The sequence below is a fragment of the Parasteatoda tepidariorum genome, chromosome 3 (assembly GCF_043381705.1).
Source record: "Parasteatoda tepidariorum isolate YZ-2023 chromosome 3, CAS_Ptep_4.0, whole genome shotgun sequence".
Lineage (NCBI taxonomy): Eukaryota > Metazoa > Arthropoda > Arachnida > Araneae > Theridiidae > Parasteatoda > Parasteatoda tepidariorum.
In genome coordinates this window covers 9,933,813-9,956,614 of record NC_092206.1, presented here as the reverse complement: position 1 = coordinate 9,956,614, position 22,802 = coordinate 9,933,813, and the positions used below count along the sequence as shown (strand labels likewise).

Below are 22,802 nucleotides of genomic sequence, written 5' to 3'. Positions count from 1 at the left end.
TTATAAATGCAAGGAATATATAGAAAGCATCCATTTTACTACCACTTTAAAGATAGAAATAAAATTTTACGCCAAATGCGTAAAAGTTGGTAGGTATGTATATACTACTTAGTTAAAAAAAATCATTAATTTATAAAAATTTAAATTTCATAATTTTATTTAAAAAATTATATTTTATAAACTGAATCAAACATATTAACTAGTTATCAACCTTTTTGGAAAAGAAAATTGATGATAAAGTTCAATCTTCCCATTTGGGTTTTGAACCTATGACCTCTCAGGTAGAAAGTGGGCACATTAACTGTTCCACAAAGTGTCCTCAGCAACATTTTAGCTTTTGTTGATTTAAAGCTAAATCAACTGAAACTTTAATGGGACCTATTTTACCCTAGGGCTCTCATCAGAAGCTATTCAAGGTTTTCAAACATGCTCTTCCATTTCATATGTTTTAATAGGATTATTCGGTATGTTTGCTTGCATTGTCAGTTAGAACGCTATTGTTTCCCTGTACTGAACTTAAAATTGTGTTTTGTGTCTATTCTTTCCATTTTTAAAGCAATTTATCTCACTATTTTTGATGTTTGGGATTGATATAACTGGGTATTCAAGAAGTATAAAAGCAGTTAAATGTCTGGAGAGAAAAAACGCATCGGACCATTCTCAGCATCCATTCTGTCACGGAAACTTATATGTGATATCACAAGACAAAGTACCATGAAAGTCACATAATTGGGACATTTCCAAACGGCCTCACCTGTGACTGTCACTGCTGTGAAGGTTTTTGACTTTATTATGATGCCACTGTGACAATCTATGCTATCTGGGCAACAAACCTAAAATAAATCTAGATTTCATTTAAAAAAAAGTAACAGATTTAATAAAAAATAAACAAACAAGTCATTTCATAACAACAACGAAATCCAAAAGATTTCTGCGGTTTTTTTTTTGTTTTTGTTTAAAGAACAGCTCAAAAAATTTGACCTCCTAACGTCATTTTATAAACACACGTTTAAATATCCTCGTTTCAAATTACCCATTTCAAAATACTTCACACATTAATTTACCATTTCCCACTTTCTGAAACTCATTAAAAAATTATTTACTCTCATATGGAATCTTCTGTTGCATAACCTGATTCATGTTTGTGCAAACATTTTCTATTCAATGTTTCTGCTATTCAATGTCTCTTTTGTTCGCTGAGTTTACAGAGTTTGTTCTAATCAATCATTCAACTTCGCTGGACCTCATTTAATAACAATCTATTTGCGATAAATGAAATAAAGCAAATTATATTGTCCGGAAATTTGCAAGTACTGTAATGAATGATTGGTTATTGGCTTAACCTCAAAAGGAACATTATATAAAATTCTACAAACAAACCCGCAATTTAATGGCGAAGAAATCAATTATTCATCAATTAACTAATATGACGGAGTTTTTATTTTTAGTTTCAAAAAAACGATAGTTTTTTATACGCTTTAATAACTTTTAAAATTGAAAAAAAAGTTGAGAATCTATATTATATAAAACGCTAATACGTACGTATGTATGTATGTATCAATAAAACGTATGATATTTCTTTTCTCGCCCTGGCAACAGTTTTCATTTTTAATTGATTGGATTCGGCGCGCAAGAGCACGTAGTGAGCAACCAGATAACAATAACCAGAGTGAACATTATCAGGCTGTTCAATTCAGATTTATGCACTAAAAACATGACAATATTTAATTTAAACTCAATTAGGAATTAATTAATTAATTGAAGTGAGAATGCTTTAAAAGGCCGCTGTTGAATTGATATTTTTCTACTGGGAGCTACCTAAACGTCTAAAAAACGTTTAAGTGTTTGTATTGAATGCATTGAATTTTTTTATATTTCGCGTTTATTTATGCATTGAATTTTCACGCTTTAAAATGCAGAATATTAGTGAAGCAATATTTGATAATTTATTTTGCTAATATGTTTCTTATTTAGCTAATGTTTTGATTTTTTCACCATGTACAATCTAAATAGCTAATATACTTTTTTAAAAGCCAATAAGAACATTGGTAGAATTCTTCTACATAAGTACAATACTATGTCTTTGATGATAAAATACTATGTCTTTGATGATAATATATTATGTCTTTGTGCTAGAACATTGTGTTCATTGACGAGCGAGCGCAGCGAGCCATGGTTCACGGCGTGAACCACATAGGATTGCGTAGCAATTCTCGGGGGTTGGCGAGCGTTAGCGAGCAGAGGGCGAAGCCTCCTAGTTAATACATAAAATTAGATTAAGTTTCTAATTTCTTTCAAAATTTAACCGCAATTACCACTTTTTTTTTTTAAATGCAAAAAATCAGCATTTTTTTTTTCCATTAATAAATACAGAGTACTAAAACAAAACATAATACGCAAGTTCTAAGTTTAAATTTTAATTTTTTTATGTGTAAATAAATGTTTAATTTACCATCAGTTTACTATCCCAAATTATCTCGGGGCGAATGAAAAAAGTTAAATATATTAGTCTTTGTACATGAAAAACCATCTGCATAATTTTCGTTTTCGCTCACGAAAGCCATTTTTTTTTACTTCTTTTTTCTACGTAAATTCATCAACCATCGGCGTATACAATTATACAAAACACGTCCCACAAATAACAGAACTTCCAAATAAATATTGGCAAACTTCCAATCACAGCAGATTATTACTATTTTTGCTTCCGGTTGAATAAAAACGTGATAAAACAAAAGGTATTGACGAATTCTGCTATTGCCGAGTATACTCGGGATAGTAAATATTTGCAATATATACATACCCGAGTTAACACGGGATAATCAGGGAAGCGGTTAAAGCATCGCGTGTTTCATTGGGTACCTTTAAAAATTGTATAAAAAAAAGAAGTCTGGTTCAAATTGCGGTAAAAAATACACGCACCCTGAATGTCCATACATTATTTTTACCGGGAAATTTTATGGAGCAAAAAATACACTATACGCTAATTTTTACTGTAATACCTACTGTCAAATCACTGTAATTAAATAAGTGTTACTTTAAAATGTGTTTTAAAGGTAATAGTGGATTTTACGGTTGCTCCACTCAGAAAGTCGTATTTTCATCTGGAACTTTTAATAAAGTATAGATACTGTCGGACCTCTATTTAACGAAGTCGCTAAATCCCGATAATAGGTTCGTTATATGGAAAATTCGTTAAAAAGGAAATCACCATTTGAAATACTTAAACAACACGAAACAGGTTTTAAATTCATAAACACTAGACATAAATTAAAATAGCAATGGATACACCTTCATTTTGTAAACTAGTATCTAATATTTATTTTATGAATCTCAACCATAAAAGAAATCTGCATGGAAAGAAAGAAGAGAGCAAAACATTATCCAGTACATGCTACATACATTTTCAACTAAAAAAAAGGCTAAATTTCTGTATGAAATTATCTCTGCATTTATTATAGAAGTAAATTTAAACATCCATTACCACACGCGTCCTTATGTTTAATTGCGACTGACAAAATCCGTTAATTTTGTCTGAGTTTTTCGTTTGAAATGCAAACAAAAAGGGAAAGGGATTTTACTGCTTTCTCTAAAAGTTAAAAGGTCATTTCTCCCATGAAATGCGTTAACAAGTTTGATGTGTTCCAAAATATATTGGGAAATAGGGAAGAGGGATCTCAGAGAAAAGTTCGTTAAATAGAAAATTCACTTCACTATGTTGAAGTTATTTTACGAAGAAATTTCCAAAATGTTCTTAGTTCCTCGAAAAAAATCGCAAAATAGGGAAATTCGCAGAACGGAAGTTCGTTAAATAGAAGTCCGACTGTACTATTATTATTATAGTTGAATGCGGACACGCGTGCCCTTTTTCACCTGATCTTCCCACCACACTCCCCAACTGTGTGTGGTGGGCGTTACATCAGAGTGCATTCCACATCACTAGGACAATATGGGAGAAAGTCTCCGCTGATAAACAACCAGCGTTTAGCAAGGATTATCAAGGTACATTCTAACATAACGTAGGCAAACACTAAACCGACCACACAGCCTATGCAACCATGAAATTCAGAGACGAAATATTCACTCGCATTTGTCCGTTTGTATAATCACCACAGAGTTAGAGGAATGGATACTTTGACCTACAATACGGGGGGGGGGGTTATTTTATATCAATCAACTAAATGTTTTTGTCAACTTTTCAACTTTCTAATTCAACTTTAAGAAATCTAAACGCACATGTTTTTCCATGTTTTTCTGAGACACATGCAACTGTTTCATTGCGGGCCAAACTAAATCAGACAATCCGTATTCTCCCTCAATATTTTATAATGATTAATTGTATAACCAGCTTGAAACAGGCCAGCTATTTGCTACTATCTGTGCTCAATCTTCGTAGCGTTGTAATTTTGAACCCATCTCACTAGAGAAGGGAACTCCTTGATCTAGCGATGAGACTTCCGTGGAAGACTTTTCGATGGAATCTACCCGCATTTGCATTACATTGAGAGAATAACCACAAAATCCTCCCATGGTTAGCCCGACGGGGGGAATTTTAACATATGATCAGCCTGCCACAAAGGATATTTTATTCCAACTCTGTTGCACAGTCGCTGGCCAAGTTATTAAACGCACTCTAAGATTCTATGTGAAATATTAATTATCAGCTGATACTATACAGCTTTATTGCTTTTACGCCACCGAAACCGGTTTGCACTTGTTTACGTTCGTGTATCAGTTGGTTAAATTAGACGATATATAATATAACTACGACGATTAGATAAATTAGACTATAAATTATACAAATATAGAATATTTATTATATCAGGTATTATATTAGTATATTATAATACTTATACCAAATTATTAGACGCACTATAGTGTTTTAATAATGACATGTTTTGCACGAGTTTATAGGCAATAGTTTTATATTTAAACATACATGTAATGGGTTTTTATTGAGGAGATTTTTTTATATACTTCCTATTTGTATTTATTTTCAACGTATTGCATTGCAGTGTTAACTAATTGATACAAGAACGCACTATAGTGTTTTAATAATGACATGTTTTGCACGAGTTTATAGGCAGTTTTATATTTAAACATACATGTAATGGGTTTTTATTGAGGAGATTTTTTTATATACTTCCTATTTGTATTTATTTTCAACGTATTGCATTGCAGTGTTAACTAATTGATACAAGAACGCACTATAGTGTTTTAATAATGACATGTTTTGCACGAGTTTATAGGCAGTTTTATATTTAAACATACATGTAATGGGTTTTTATTGAGGAGATTTTTTTATATACTTCCTATTTGTATTTATTTTCAACGTATTGCATTGCAGTGTTAACTAATTGATACAAGAACGCACTATAGTGTTTTAATAATGACATGTTTTGCACGAGTTTATAGGCAGTTTTATATTTAAACATACATGTAATGGGTTTTTATTGAGGAGATTTTTTTATATACTTCCTATTTGTATTTATTTTCAACGTATTGCATTGCAGTGTTAACTAATTGATACAAGAACGCACTATAGTGTTTTAATAATGACATGTTTTGCACGAGTTTATAGGCAGTTTTATATTTAAACATACATGTAATGGGTTTTTATTGAGGAGATTTTTTTATATACTTCCTATTTGTATTTATTTTCAACGTATTGCATTGCAGTGTTAACTAATTGATACAAGAACGCACTATAGTGTTTTAATAATGACATGTTTTGCACGAGTTTATAGGCAGTTTTATATTTAAACATACATGTAATGGGTTTTTATTGAGGAGATTTTTTTATATACTTCCTATTTGTATTTATTTTCAACGTATTGCATTGCAGTGTTAACTAATTGATACAAGAACGCACTATAGTGTTTTAATAATGACATGTTTTGCACGAGTTTATAGGCAGTTTTATATTTAAACATACATGTAATGGGTTTTTATTGAGGAGATTTTTTTATATACTTCCTATTTGTATTTATTTTCAACGTATTGCATTGCAGTGTTAACTAATTGATACAAGAACGCACTATAGTGTTTTAATAATGACATGTTTTGCACGAGTTTATAGGCAGTTTTATATTTAAACATACATGTAATGGGTTTTTATTGAGGAGATTTTTTTATATACTTCCTATTTGTATTTATTTTCAACGTATTGCATTGCAGTGTTAACTAATTGATACAAGAACGCACTATAGTGTTTTAATAATGACATGTTTTGCACGAGTTTATAGGCAGTTTTATATTTAAACATACATGTAATGGGTTTTTATTGAGGAGATTTTTTTATATACTTCCTATTTGTATTTATTTTCAACGTATTGCATTGCAGTGTTAACTAATTGATACAAGAACGCACTATAGTGTTTTAATAATGACATGTTTTGCACGAGTTTATAGGCAGTTTTATATTTAAACATACATGTAATGGGTTTTTATTGAGGAGATTTTTTTATATACTTCCTATTTGTATTTATTTTCAACGTATTGCATTGCAGTGTTAACTAATTGATACAAGAACGCACTATAGTGTTTTAATAATGACATGTTTTGCACGAGTTTATAGGCAGTTTTATATTTAAACATACATGTAATGGGTTTTTATTGAGGAGATTTTTTTATATACTTCCTATTTGTATTTATTTTCAACGTATTGCATTGCAGTGTTAACTAATTGATACAAGAACGCACTATAGTGTTTTAATAATGACATGTTTTGCACGAGTTTATAGGCAGTTTTATATTTAAACATACATGTAATGGGTTTTTATTGAGGAGATTTTTTTATATACTTCCTATTTGTATTTATTTTCAACGTATTGCATTGCAGTGTTAACTAATTGATACAAGAACGCACTATAGTGTTTTAATAATGACATGTTTTGCACGAGTTTATAGGCAGTTTTATATTTAAACATACATGTAATGGGTTTTTATTGAGGAGATTTTTTTATATACTTCCTATTTGTATTTATTTTCAACGTATTGCATTGCAGTGTTAACTAATTGATACAAGAACGCACTATAGTGTTTTAATAATGACATGTTTTGCACGAGTTTATAGGCAGTTTTATATTTAAACATACATGTAATGGGTTTTTATTGAGGAGATTTTTTTATATACTTCCTATTTGTATTTATTTTCAACGTATTGCATTGCAGTGTTAACTAATTGATACAAGAACGCACTATAGTGTTTTAATAATGACATGTTTTGCACGAGTTTATAGGCAGTTTTATATTTAAACATACATGTAATGGGTTTTTATTGAGGAGATTTTTTTATATACTTCCTATTTGTATTTATTTTCAACGTATTGCATTGCAGTGTTAACTAATTGATACAAGAACGCACTATAGTGTTTTAATAATGACATGTTTTGCACGAGTTTATAGGCAGTTTTATATTTAAACATACATGTAATGGGTTTTTATTGAGGAGATTTTTTTATATACTTCCTATTTGTATTTATTTTCAACGTATTGCATTGCAGTGTTAACTAATTGATACAAGAACGCACTATAGTGTTTTAATAATGACATGTTTTGCACGAGTTTATAGGCAGTTTTATATTTAAACATACATGTAATGGGTTTTTATTGAGGAGATTTTTTTATATACTTCCTATTTGTATTTATTTTCAACGTATTGCATTGCAGTGTTAACTAATTGATACAAGAACGCACTATAGTGTTTTAATAATGACATGTTTTGCACGAGTTTATAGGCAGTTTTATATTTAAACATACATGTAATGGGTTTTTATTGAGGAGATTTTTTTATATACTTCCTATTTGTATTTATTTTCAACGTATTGCATTGCAGTGTTAACTAATTGATACAAGAACGCACTATAGTGTTTTAATAATGACATGTTTTGCACGAGTTTATAGGCAGTTTTATATTTAAACATACATGTAATGGGTTTTTATTGAGGAGATTTTTTTATATACTTCCTATTTGTATTTATTTTCAACGTATTGCATTGCAGTGTTAACTAATTGATACAAGAACGCACTATAGTGTTTTAATAATGACATGTTTTGCACGAGTTTATAGGCAGTTTTATATTTAAACATACATGTAATGGGTTTTTATTGAGGAGATTTTTTTATATACTTCCTATTTGTATTTATTTTCAACGTATTGCATTGCAGTGTTAACTAATTGATACAAGAACGCACTATAGTGTTTTAATAATGACATGTTTTGCACGAGTTTATAGGCAGTTTTATATTTAAACATACATGTAATGGGTTTTTATTGAGGAGATTTTTTTATATACTTCCTATTTGTATTTATTTTCAACGTATTGCATTGCAGTGTTAACTAATTGATACAAGAACGCACTATAGTGTTTTAATAATGACATGTTTTGCACGAGTTTATAGGCAGTTTTATATTTAAACATACATGTAATGGGTTTTTATTGAGGAGATTTTTTTATATACTTCCTATTTGTATTTATTTTCAACGTATTGCATTGCAGTGTTAACTAATTGATACAAGAACGCACTATAGTGTTTTAATAATGACATGTTTTGCACGAGTTTATAGGCAGTTTTATATTTAAACATACATGTAATGGGTTTTTATTGAGGAGATTTTTTTATATACTTCCTATTTGTATTTATTTTCAACGTATTGCATTGCAGTGTTAACTAATTGATACAAGAACGCACTATAGTGTTTTAATAATGACATGTTTTGCACGAGTTTATAGGCAGTTTTATATTTAAACATACATGTAATGGGTTTTTATTGAGGNTAAGCAAAATATGTGAACTGTTTGCAATTTCAAATTAATATTGAAATGTACAGGTTTAGAATTTTCGGCAGTGAAAAGTTTTCTGAACTTCAGTATTCAAAAAAGTATACAAAAGCTAGACATTTAGAACGTATCCAATGAGCGAGCATTGGATTACGAAGCAATCCGAAAAGAACTGCGAAAGCAGTTCCGGGGGTTGACGAGCGTCAGCGAGCAGGGGGCGAAAGCCTCCTAGTATTAATTTATTTTGCTTAGTCTATGAATGAGGCAGTTAATTTATTTTAATTTAAAATTTTATCTAGTTAGTTTAGTTAGTCTAGTTAGTTAATAATAAAAGGGGGAAGTTTGGAAAGATTAATTAAAATTGCTTACGGAGCGGATATAGTGAAGTCACGGTTATAGTGAACCGAAATTTCGGTCCCTTGAAGGTTCACAACAGCGGGGTTTGACTGTATTTGACTGTACAGCTGGGTTTGACTGTAACAGATACGCTGGAAGACTAAAAGTAGATCTAAACAAATCATACATGCATATAATTAGCACAGCAATATTTCTGGAATTAATCCAAAATTTCCTTGGACCGTAAAAGCCATTTTAGGCATATGCGCAGAAATTTGTATCAACCATTCATTTAAAAGAAAATTAGGTTTTGATCATTTATTGAAATAATACCTCTAACTTTTATTCCTCTTATAAAACTCCAATTAAAAAGACAGGTAGTTAATTTCTAGATTTCGCTAACAACATATTTGTTCCAGAGACAACACTCATTCCCTAAATAAAACGAAAAGGATATTGTGCATCGGAGGGGTAATTTGCTTTAATTAGCAATATTCTTAAAAATTAATGAGACATCTTAGCGAAATCTGACAGACCTCGATGACACATGAAACAAATTAGTGGAGAATAATAATTCTCGAATCGTTCGAACGAATTTGGAAATCTCAAGTTAACGCTAATTAACGCTTCAAATGATGCGAAATATATTTATTCTTTTAAATAAATAAAGTTGTTTAATTTTTTATCTCTTATCCCTCTTCTATTGTTTAAAAAGGAAATCCGATGCATTGTTTTTAATGCTCAATAAAATAAAATGTAACATGTTGCTTTTACAAACCTTTAATTTGATTACACCTTTTGACAGTCTAATTAAGTGAAGTAACAAGCATATATGAAGAGTTTTTTAACCATCAAAGAAGTTTTTGTTTATGAACTCTCCTATTCGGTAAATAGAAACTATTTACAGTAAATTTAGACGAAAATAGTTAAATGGTCTGACGAGAGATGGCATTACCAACAAAAGCCTCGTCAAAATTGTCAGGGAGATAATTATAGTTCGTTCACCAGGAGTTAGCACTTGGCTCCACCTCCTCCGACGAAGAGTTTATTTGAGCGCGGGAAGAGGAGAAACGTTTCCGCGCTTGAAATGGAGACAGCCCTCAATGCTACCGCCAAACGCTACCAGGGAATTCTTTTTCAGTCTCTTACTTCGCTTCATCCTCTGCTATTATACCTTTAGTTACTCTAGCTAATTAAATATATTGCAGCAAAATGTCTCAAAAAGGACAAACTATTCACTCGAAAGAGAGAAAGAGAGAATCAAATATATGAATTATTTAATGTGAAAAAAAATGCACATAAAGACTAAGAAATAAATATTTTTGTCATACGATCGCCAAATAGCAACCTTGATCAGGATTGTTCACATCCTTCTCCCAAAAATGGCGAAATAGTATCGTTGGATGCCACGTGATGAAGGCGGAGTCTAGTGCCAACTCGTGAGCGAACTATAAAAATATTACGCAATTACTTTTTTACTATAGTAAAGTCTTACAAACAGTGACAGTGAGTCGATAATTAATGACAGATTCCTTATGATTACAAAATAACTTGAACCTACAGTTCCTGGCTAAATTATTAGACGCACTGTAAGATTCTATATAAAATCTTAATTATCAGGTAATACTATACAGCTTTATTGTTTTTACGCGGTTTGCACTTGTTTACTTTCGTGTATCAATGGGTTAAATTAGACGATATATAACATAATTTCAACTATTGGAGAAATTAGACGACATATTATATAAATATAGAATATTTATTACATCAGGCATTATATTAGTATAATATAATAACTAGACCAAATTGTTAGACGCATTGTAGTTTTATAATAATGACATTTTTTCACGAGTTTATATGCAGTACTTTTATATTTAAGCATAAATGTCATGGGTTTTAATTCAGGAGATTTCTTAAATGCTTCCTATTTGCATTTATTTTAAACGTATTGCAGTACTGTTCTAACCGACTGATACACGAACATAAACAAGTGCAAATCAGTTTTCAGTCACGTAAAAACAATAAAGCTGTATAATATCACTTGATAATTAAGATTTTGCATAGAATCTTACAGTGCGTCTTTGGCCAGGGACTAAATTTTAAAAGAAAAAGTAATCTGATCTGAAGTTACTAATAAATTTCAATTCTTGCAGAACTTAAGGTCTAATTCTGAATCAAATACTGGCGAGAACAATGAAATGAAATCACCGATTTAGTTTTCCTTTTTCTACTTTTCAATTTAGGTTTGATTTGTTTTCCAATATGAAAACTGAGATTAACAACGAAACCGTAAAAAGCCGTATTATAAAAATCATTGGAAATTATAACTTTTTTTTAGGTTCAGGTTTTAAACATGCAAAGTGTTAAAACCAACCTAAATGTACATTTTTAGAACCCTTGTCAATAATTATGTAAACAAAATACGCATTAGGGGACCAAAGATAATTTTTAATCGAAAACAAAAACGGAAACGCTAGCAAAATTTAAAAAATCACTACAAATGAAGGCGATACTGAAACACCAAAGCCAATTTGATCCCCCTGAAGAAACTTGAATATGTTCCAATCACTTTTATTATCTCTTTGTTTCCTATAGTATTTTACGGGTCACTCGTATGTCTACTTCTGAGAGATTAACAATGTTGAAAACCTATTTGAATGGATTGCTAAAAGAAGAAATGAATGTTTTATAATTACAAAAACACGCAGATTTAATTCAGTAATCAGACAAATTTCAATATTTTCAGACCCTGCTTTTTTCAGATGAGGTTTTTTTTTAAATTTCTAAATTTAAATTTGTAACCTCCCTTACTGCGAATACTTTATTTTACTTCATTTTAAAAGTGATTTTATAATATATAATTATACATAAGTAGGTTATATGCATAGTTCAACATGTAGGGAAAACGTGGAAAAAATTACAGAACAGTGAAAAGAAGGAAAGAGAAAAATGATAATAAAAAATCTGGAGAAATTGAAAAAATGGAGAAAAAAATTATAAATATCCGAAAAATAAAAGATATAATCTTTTCATCTGCTCACACGATTATATCCGTGAAAAGGAGTGCTTTCTAATATTGTATCAATATAGACGAAGCAAAATATATCAATACAATGGTGTAAGGAGCACTCAAAAAAAATTTACAAAAAATTTTACAACAAATAAAATCGAACACATTAAGTAAAAATATCACGTAAAAACAGAAAATAAAATGCATAGAAAAAAAAAAGAATAAAACATAAAATAAAATCTATAAAGCGAGTAACGAATTCAAATGAACGGGAAATTTTTCAAGAATTATTTAAAATATTTTCGTATCAGGATTGCCAGATTACAAAATATGAAAACAGAAGTGAAAATTAAGTTAAAAGCGTAAATAGAGGGATAGTGCGTTCTTAGTGCGTTCTTACTACAGTACTGAAGTGCGTTTGATTTGTTAGTTACCAAGGATGGGCCCAAAAATGGAAGTGCGCAAGGTAATATTATACTGGATAATTTAAAGAAGATGACAATTAATAATTTTAGAAATTAATAATTTTTGAAAATTGACTTTTATTTAAGAAAAAAAGTAAAATAAAATAGAAAAGAGAAAGAAACATGAATGGCCTGTTTTGCACATAATTTTAGCAGTCATTGCGAACACCTTACACACATTTTTGTTGCATGCAATTCGCAAGTCACAAAAAATATCAAAATGAGAACGAAGAAACTATGACTTAAAATGAATCCTTTTTAAATATTTGAATAATTAAGGTTTGCGAAGCAATTATGTGAAAACTGAACAAAATAATAACTCTTGCTTACTTATTAATAAATTTGGTTAATATTTTAATTTCTTAATGTTCAAAACATATTAATAGTTNAGTAACGAATTAAAATGAACGGGAAATTTTTCAGGAATTATTTAAAATATTTTCGTATCAGGATTGCCAGATTACAAAATATGAAAACAGAAGTGAAAATTAAGTTAAAAGCGTAAATAGAGGGATAGTGCGTTCTTAGTGCGTTCTTACTACAGTACTGAAGTGCGTTTGATTTGTTAGTTACCAAGGATGGGCCCAAAAATGGAAGTGCGCAAGGTAATATTATACTGGATAATTTAAAGAAGATGACAATTAATAATTTTAGAAATTAATAATTTTTGAAAATTAACTTTTATTTAAGAAAAAAAGTAAAATAAAATAGAAAAGAGAAAGAAACATGAATGGCCTGTTTTGTACATAATTTTAGCAGTCATTGCGAACACCTTACACACATTTTTGTTGCATGCAGTTCGCAAGTCACAAAAAATATCAAAATAAGAACAAAGAAACTATGACTTAAAATGAATGGTTTTTAAATATTTGATTAATTAAGGTTTGCGAAACTATTATGTGAATAAACTGAACTAAATAATAGCACTTATTTACTTATTAATAGATTAGGTTAATATTTTAATTTTTTAATGTTCAAAATATATTAATAGTTATGCTTATAATTATTTACGGAATTTATTCCATACATCTTGCCTCACAAATGTAAAGAATACAGTTCATATGATTGCTATTCACAAATAACAACATAATTTAAATAAACTGAAGTGCTTTGACTATTTTTATTGTGTTTAATCTTTCAATTGTAATTGCATTTTAAGGTTGATTTATTGCCTTTAAAGATGAAATCTTGCATAATAAATAAAAAGAATAAAGTGAATTGTTTCCTGGCAAAAAAAAATATAACAATAAGAACTTTCTTCTATTTCAGTATTTCTTCAATGCTTTAAAGAATACAGTTCATATGATCACTATTCACAAATAACAACATAATTTAAATAAACTGAAGTGCTTTGACTACTTTTTATTTTGTTTAACCTCACATTTGTAATTGCATTTTAAGGTTGATTTATTGCCTTTAAAGATGAAATCTTGCATAATAAATAAAAAGAATATAGTGAATTGTTTCCTGGCAAAAAAAATAAATAACAATAAGAACTTTCTTCTATTTCACTATTTCTTTAAAGCTTTAAAGAATACAGTTCATATACAGTTAAAGAATACAGTTCATACAGGTTGTGATCACTATTCACAAATAACAACATAATTTAAATAAACTGAAGTGCTTTGACTACTTTTTATTTTGTTTAACCTTACAATTGTAATTGCATTTTAAGGTTGATTTATTGCCTTTAAAGATGAAATCTCGCATAATAAATAAATAGAAGTGAATTGTTTCCTGGCAAAAAAATAATAACAATAAGAACTTTCTTCTATTTTACTATTTCTTTAATGCTTTAAAGAATACAGTTCATATGATCACTATTCACGAATCGCAACATAATTTAAATAAACTGAAGTGCTTTGACTATTTTTATTATGTTTAACCTCACATTTGTAATTGCATTTTAAGGTTGATTTATTGCCTTTAAAGATAAAATCTCACATAATAAATAGAATAAAGTGAATTGTTTACTGAAAAAAAAAATAGCAATAAGAACTTTCTTCTATTTTACTATTTCTTTAATGCTGTTATCTGAAATATAAGTAAACAAACACTAAAATTTTTCGAACACTTACCCAACTGTAAACAAGTTAATGTGTACCTTTTTTTACTCATAAACACAGTGTTAAAACTATTATGATTCATGAATGAAATGAAACGAAATATCTTAAAAGAACAAATTATCTTACGTCTCAAAAAGAGAACTAATTAAAATCTCATTTAACCCTAATGGTGCTTTTCTTTCAAAATGATTGCTTATTTTTCAAAAGGATTAGTATTTCTTCTATAAAAGTAACCCTTAATTAAACCTTGAGTGTTTCTTAGAATTGTTAATCTTCATAATTAGCCATTATTAACTTAAAAGTCCTGTTAATTTATTTCCTTTCTTGGCTTTGAATGAGAATTATTGGATTTTTTGTTTTTACAAATGAGTTGTTTTAAGTTTTGATGTTTTTCAGAAAAAACATAACATTTAAACTGCATCATCCACGTTTTCATGTAATATCAGTTATTAATATTACAATATAAATCGATTATAATTAAACTAGGAGGCTCCGCCCCCTGCTCGCTAATGCTCACCAACCCCCGAGAATTGCTACGCAATCCTATGTGGTTCACGCCGTNTGTGACATTTTTAGCGGCAATCATTGGTCGATTTTCTAACGTTGCCATTCGGGGAGTTGAAATGAGGCTTTTTTTTTGGTGCCGTGTAAGAGAAATATATATATAGATATGCGAAATATATTTACAATTAAATATATTATAACTAATAAATTAGGCTTCTTAGAAGAATGAAGTTTTTAAATATTAACTTTTTACTTTTTATTTTTTACTTTATATTTTTGATAGATTTACATTTTATTAAATAGATTTGATAGATTTACATTTTATTTAAGTTTCACTACGGACACTAAGTTTCATTTTCTATCTTCGAAGTTAGGTGCTATGATCAACCTTCAAACAATCAATGAAGAATTGACTTTTGCAATATTTTGAAAAAAGTAAAAATGTCATTGCTTCCATTACGACTTTGATAACAGTTTGATATCGTAATTCGTGGTAGTAAGCTACAAGGAAGTTTCAGGCTCATTATACATCACTATGTAATATATATTGCGGAGGATAAATTCAATTATAATACAGATAATAATGAAGATTCATAACATTAATTCTCTTTTTAAACTCCTACTGTTAGTCCACGCTCTCCCAATACCTTGTTCAAATTTTCAATCGTTAATAAAATACTTTTTATTCATACGCTCAAGTTAAAATACATTTATTTGAACTTGCAGTGGATGACACTTGATCTTAATACAGTTTTTTTAAATATTAATTCATTCATTGAATAGGGATGAGCGAAAAACGAAATGGTATTTTCTAATGGGTTAAGCGTTAATCATTGTTTTAAATGTTACTATAAGCGATACAGTTTTTGCATATTTTAAAAATAACATCAGTGATCATTCCCAACTATTTGAACAAAACATTAGTTTATTGCGCACATTTAAATATTTAATTCCAGTACAGAACCCGTTATCCGGAAATCAGAAAACCGGAAAACCGAAAAACCGGAAAACCGAAAAACCGGAACGAAATTCGATAAATTTTCCCGCCATTTTTTTAAAAAAAAAAAATTTCTCATAATATTTTAGGACTTTTCTTTCTTTTTTGAAAGATGTTTAACTTACCATCATTTTGGAAATAATCATTAGTGTATTACTTCATCGTTTTTTCTTCTTTTTAAGATTATTTCCAAAATTTTTTTTTTTAGTTGGGTTTAACAATAAAAAAAACGGCTTTTTGTAGCGATTCAGAAAACCGGAAAAATCAGTTATCCGGAATAGCGATGGTCCCGATCGTTCCGGATAATCGGTTCCTTACTGTATTTCATATTCGCTGTGTCAGATAAATTCAATAAAGAACGTGGCGTGGCAGCACGTGTGATCCACGTCACCAAATGTATACTTTCATGGTTTTCTGATACCACGCGCATTTTTGTTTCAGTTCCTACTATGAGTTCACACTCTCCCTATATATATTTATATATCTTGTTCAAATTTTCAATCTTTAATAAAAAAACATTTTAATCATCCGTTCTAGTTCAAATACAATTTTCCAGCTCGTAGTGGATGACACTTGGATGTTAATACAGTTTTTTCAAACATTAATTACTTAATTTAATTACTTAATTTTAATTTTATACGAGGGAAAAAAACTGTAATTATTTCATAAAATGTAACTAAAATAAAAAAAAACTTTGTTGACATAAGTAGGAATTGACTTTTTTTAAAAAAAAAATTATATTGTTTTTCAGCCTGAAGAATTAACATTTATAGTGGAAGTCAGTAACCTGGTGTTTACTGGCATATTTGGATTTGAGATGTGCCTGAAAATTTTAGCCGAAGGTCTTTATGGTTATATCAGCAGTGGATATAACGTGTTCGACGGTGTCATCGTTATACTCAGGTAATCACTATAAAAGATGTTTCTTACTGTTTAAATTGTGAAAATACCTTTGTTAATACCTTAAAGCAGTCATATTCATTGCTGATTTTATTTTCTATTCATTACTATATATTCTCCGAATGGGGCGAGATAGAAAAATAAAAAATAATAATATAGTACATTTAAATAATTAAATACAGCAATGAAAATATAATAATTTTCGTAATTTTACATTAAAAATGAAAAGCAAATTATATTTCCGAAGTAATATTACAAAATAAAGCGAATTAATTACAAAATAAAGCGAAGACATGAAGAAAAAAGACATAATTTTCGTTTCTCGGTATATTTAGTCCACCTTTGCAATACGGGCAAAATGGGGCAGGTTTTTCGAAAGAAGAAACATCAAAGAAGAGAACAAAAGAAAAAAAGTTTAGCTAATTACCTCGTGGAACTTTTTAGAACTAAGTTTCGAAATTCATTCAAACATTGTAAAATGTTAAATGATAAGATATAAACTATAAGTTTGTCTAGAGTATTAACGAATCCAACAAATTGAAAAATTGTACTATAATTTTCAGACTAATTACTCTGATAAAAATGTAACAGCAAGGTGAAATTCCCATATATATTTCTGAAATAAAAATTTAAAAGTTACATTTAAAAAAAAATTAACATATTTTTCAGTACATTGTACTCACGTCTGTCCAAAAAGTAAATTATAATGTTTGGAATGATTATGAATACTTAATTTGGGCTATATTCAAACTGCCTACACATATTTTAGTTGAAAATTTATTTTTTTTTACTTTTTGCCAAAGATCATGGTCCTCTGGCCCACAGTGAAATACAAGAAGCGCTATTGCTCCGATTGGGATTCATCGATGTAAAATAAATAAAGTGCTATGGTGCCGCTTGCTATTTCTCGACAGGAAATAAAACAAGCGCTAACACACTGCTTGGTATTTCTCGACACAAAATAAAACAAGCGCTATCACACTGCATGGTATTTCTCGACACAAAATAAAAAAAAGAGCTATCACACTGCTTGGTATTTCTCGACAGAAAATAAAACAAGCGCTATCACACTGCTTGGTATTTCTCGACAGAAAATAAAAAAGAGCTATCACACTGCTTGATATTTCTCGACAGAAAATAAAACAAGCGCTATCACACTGCTTGGTATTTCTGGACAGAAAATAAAAAAAGAGCTATCACACTGCTTGGTATTTCTCGACAGAAAATAAAACAAGCGCTATCACATTGCTTAGGTCTTTTCGTTCTCATTTAGAGAAAGCGCGGTAGCGCTGTTTGGGATTCTTCGACAGTGTTGTTTTCAATACCTCCTGGGACTCAAACGGTTAAATGTTGTTTTAATTTCTCTTTTTATAGCATAGTGGAACTGTGTCAGAGCAGTGGTAGCGGTTTGTCTGTTTTAAGAACATTTCGTCTTTTACGGATTTTGAAGCTTGTGAGGTTCCTACCTGCTCTCCGACGTCAGTTAGTCATCATGCTGAGGACAGTGGACAACGTGGCGGTATTTTTCGCCCTGCTCATACTCTTCATATTCATTTTCAGGTACTCTTCTTCTTCCTTCATTGCATGCCTTCATTCACACATCTCAATCAAAAACTATTTTTAAAAGAAGTTTTTTTTTAAACTGCATTACACTGAAGTTTCATGCTCATTATAATGTTCTCTTCAATCTCCATACCTGTAATAAAGGGAATGAGGACCCTAGTTATTTTGCTGCTAGGATATTTTAAATCTTTATTAGTAAAAGAAAAAAAATAAGTCAACACTATTGATTGACTTTGATTTGACTATTATACTTTTAGTATAACGTTACTTTTCAAAAATGCTTTTTTTTCTTCGAAACTTTATGCTTTTAAAATCACTTTAATACAACTTTTTTCAGATCTTTACCATCACTATAATTATATCAAGACTAACACAATAGATTGACTTTGAATTAACTCGACTTTAATAAGGCTTTTAACTTTTTCTTCAAAAGAATTTTTGAAAACTTTACCCTAATTGGTATTGAATTCGCAACGGTGCCAGTATAGGCTGTATTTTTATTACTTGGCCTTAATTCGATCTTTACTTTAAAATTAACACAAACTTTAAAATTTTTACCAAAGTCAATATAATATACCATCATGGTTGATTCACGGAGCAATGGTTCTCTGTTTATCAGGTTATAATCAACCAAGTCAGCAAACGTTAGATAATAAATATTTGTAATGATTATAAATCAAAATTTTAGTAACCTTGCGCAGGACTTTTTTCCTACTTTTTCTTTATGTCAGGAGGCATTTAACAAATTTTAGCTTGTTGTTTGCATTTAAACTCGTCTAAAGTTTTAAGCAAGCTCACGTTTTTAGGCAGCTTGCTCAGTTTTTATATAAGTCTAAATATGTTAAATGTTGATTTCCAATTGTTGACTACAATTCTATTTTTTTTTCATTTCGATTTTTGCAGTTTTTGCATCTTCATATGACTACATACAAAAGTATTAAAATGTTGACTGCTTGATATTTTTCTCGAGAGTAAGCTTCAGTGTAATGTATGTATAGTATACTTAAATAACTTTGTGGACCAACTTGTAAAGTATCAATTTGAACACTCAAGTTTCTGGATTAAACATGGTTATAAATATAAATCATGAGTTTTTCTAGCATGTCTGCAACATGTAAAGACGATATTTAATTTAAAAATTACTTTGTAAACAGTTATTTTAGATTTTTTTTATTCTCATTACTTCATACTTAAACCATTTACTTATTTTTTTTATTATCCTTTTTCAAGAAATTAATTCCTTCTAAATCTATTAGTTAAGCTATTTACATTATCTTAATTCATTTATTTAAAAACCATTTATTTTAATTCTTAATTTATTAATTCATTGTCAATGTTAATTCATCATTGTTAATTTATTAATTCATTATTAATTTACTAAGTCATTTGTTTATTTTCAATTTATTAATTCTGAAGCCATTTATATGCTTTTAACTAATTCATTCTTAAAAAATTTATTCTCAAATCAGTTATATGTTCATGATTTATTAATTAAGCCATTTATTTCTTCTTAATTATTTGAATCTAAATTTATTTACGCTTTTTTAATTAATTAGTTCTTAAGTCATTTATTCTTTGTTTTTCTTCACTATTAAACCAATTACTTGTTTTTAATCTATTCATTCTTCAGCCATTTATTTATTCTTCAATTGCTTGTTCTAAAACTATTTATAACTCTTTATGCATTCTTAATTTCTTTCATTGTAAAGCATTTACTTATTCTTAATTTATATATTCTAAGGCCATTCATCTGTTCTTAAATAATTCAATTTAAACCATTTATTCCTTTTTTTTAATTAATCTATTCTTTAGCAATTTGTTTATTTTTAAATTTTCAATTTGAAGTCATTAACACATTCTATTCGTAATTTATTCATTAAGTCAGTTATTTATTCATAATTTATTTATTCTTAAGCTATCTATATGTTCCTAATTTCTTCATTCATTTTTCTTTTATTCATATGTCATTTTTTTTATAAAAGTAACTAAAATATTGCTTAACTTGTTCCTCCACTAAGTTCTACAATGAATTTCAATAAATTACACAAATAAATTAGTGTATACTAATTTATCTTTTACTCATACTTTTTACTCATACTTACATACTTTTACTTTTCTTTTATTCATATGTATAAACACAAATAAATTAGTGTATACTTTAATTCTAAATTTTATTTTCTATTAAATTAGCCATTTCCTATTAAATTAATATTTCCTATTATATTAACAGGAAACGATTAATAATAACGATAAACGATTAGCGAATATATTTGTGTTTTTATTGACCAATCAATAATATTTGTTTTCAATATTTCTATGAAATATATTTGATTGCTGCATGCCCATTTTTATATTTATTCAATTTATTACATTATAATAGAATTTATTATGTACTTTTTGTCTCTTGGTGGTAAATATTTTATGACTATTGATTATATAACTGAATATTTCTGTCTTGTGTGTATGCATACTGTGAAACTGCATTTTCGATATTTTTCTGAAAGTGTTTTCTACACACCATAAAAAATATGTTTTCCTAGCTATGAAAAATTTAGGTAACAGCACAGCACCTTAATTCACAAGGTTCCATAAAAATGGCTTAACACATATTTTTCGTTTTAATATTTAATTACACTTTATACAAAAGAAATTTTTAAAAAAATAACTTGCTTCGTTTATCAACTTAACTAGAATTATTATTTACACATTTTATCAAGTTATTTTTATTTATATGAAGCATATCAATAATTTTCATTATGTTTAGTCAAAAGTAAAATTTATGTACATCAGTGAAAAAAAGCACAATTATATTTTTTTCAAGTAATTCTATATCTGCGTTTAACCCTTTGTAGCGTTTACGTGCTTAAATAAATAATAGCTATAGTCATGACAAATTAATTTTTGTGTTTTGTAAGCATGCGTTTTGTGAACGTGCATCCATTACTTTCTGCTATCGAATCTAAAATTATTAGAACATAACTTCATGAAAGTTAATTTCATTAGATTTCTGAACTTTGTCGGGAAATTTCCAAGAAATATTTTTAGGCATTTGTGATAAACACACTTCAATTACAGATCTGTGTTAAAAAAATGAATATATTAAGAGTAAAACTTATAGAAAACTTATTATTAGTTGTCAGAAATTTTTTTCATTGGTTTATAACAAATTTATTATTATGACAAAACTCCTAAAACGCGGGATTTATTAATTTTCTGAACTTTAATTATTTTTTAGATATTAGTTTCGGTTTATTTCAAGTATACATTACTATTACAATATTTTGTTTTCATTTTAGTCGAATTCACTACATTTATGCATTAACTATATCACTCCGATTATTTCGTTACAAACATTTTGTCATACATTCACGTTTTCATGCTTGAAAAAAAATTCTATTTTATCCAATTCAAGTCTAACTATTATTGCATTAACTACTACCGTCAAATGGGGTGACTTTGAGCAAACTGTTAATTAATAAATAAATAACATTATAATAATTAAAAACAAAAAATTATGCATGATTTTTTTATCTCAATTGATAAGACTTTTAAAGTATAACCTACCTTCCTGGCCAGGATAACTAGAACCTCTTCAACCGAGCAGACTTTCCGACCTCCGATCTTGCGACATCAAACAATTTGAAACTGTTTGTGAAACTTGAGCTCACAATTTTTCAAGAACGATGATGTTTACATTGACAGTTCTTGGTAAACCATTAGTTCGTTTTGTTGACAACTCAAATCAGTTGATACCGAGCTTTAAAAAAATACCCCTAGATGGCTAGACGCAAAAATTGAAAAAATGACACTTTGCACAACGTCAACCCATCTGACGGTAGTATTGAATTCTAACTATTATCGAATTAAAGTGAATATAATTCTTTCTGTATTATCAAGTTTCACGTTTCCCAAAAAAATAACCATATATTTTTCTTTTCAATTTCCATCAGTGATATTGTTTAATAATCAAGTATTGGCACAATGTCAGTCATGTAATAAGTATTTTCAATATAATTAACAGTATAATTATAAACGGTTTAGTTACAAAGGGTTAAGCACAATTGGCATAAATCCTCACCAACGAGAAGAGGAAGCTTGCGCACAGCATTTGCAAAGTTACTCACGAATCCCCTCTAGATTTGACAGTCCAAACTCCTATCTAGATAAATCCTTTTCGTTTTT

The 22,802-nt window shown here is 28.8% G+C and overlaps 1 protein-coding gene across 1 annotated transcript in view; it reads left to right on the top strand.

The window, feature by feature from the left end:
* LOC107441470 (voltage-dependent T-type calcium channel subunit alpha-1I) overlaps nt 1-22,802 on the top strand; it is a 313,139-nt gene that overhangs the window by 211,068 nt on the left and 79,269 nt on the right. The window contains exons 10-12 of the mRNA XM_043045682.2: nt 3,054-3,118; nt 16,909-17,060; nt 18,432-18,617. Of these exons, the coding sequence (XP_042901616.2) occupies nt 3,054-3,118; nt 16,909-17,060; nt 18,432-18,617 (403 nt within the window). The remainder of the gene's footprint in view (nt 1-3,053; nt 3,119-16,908; nt 17,061-18,431; nt 18,618-22,802) is intronic.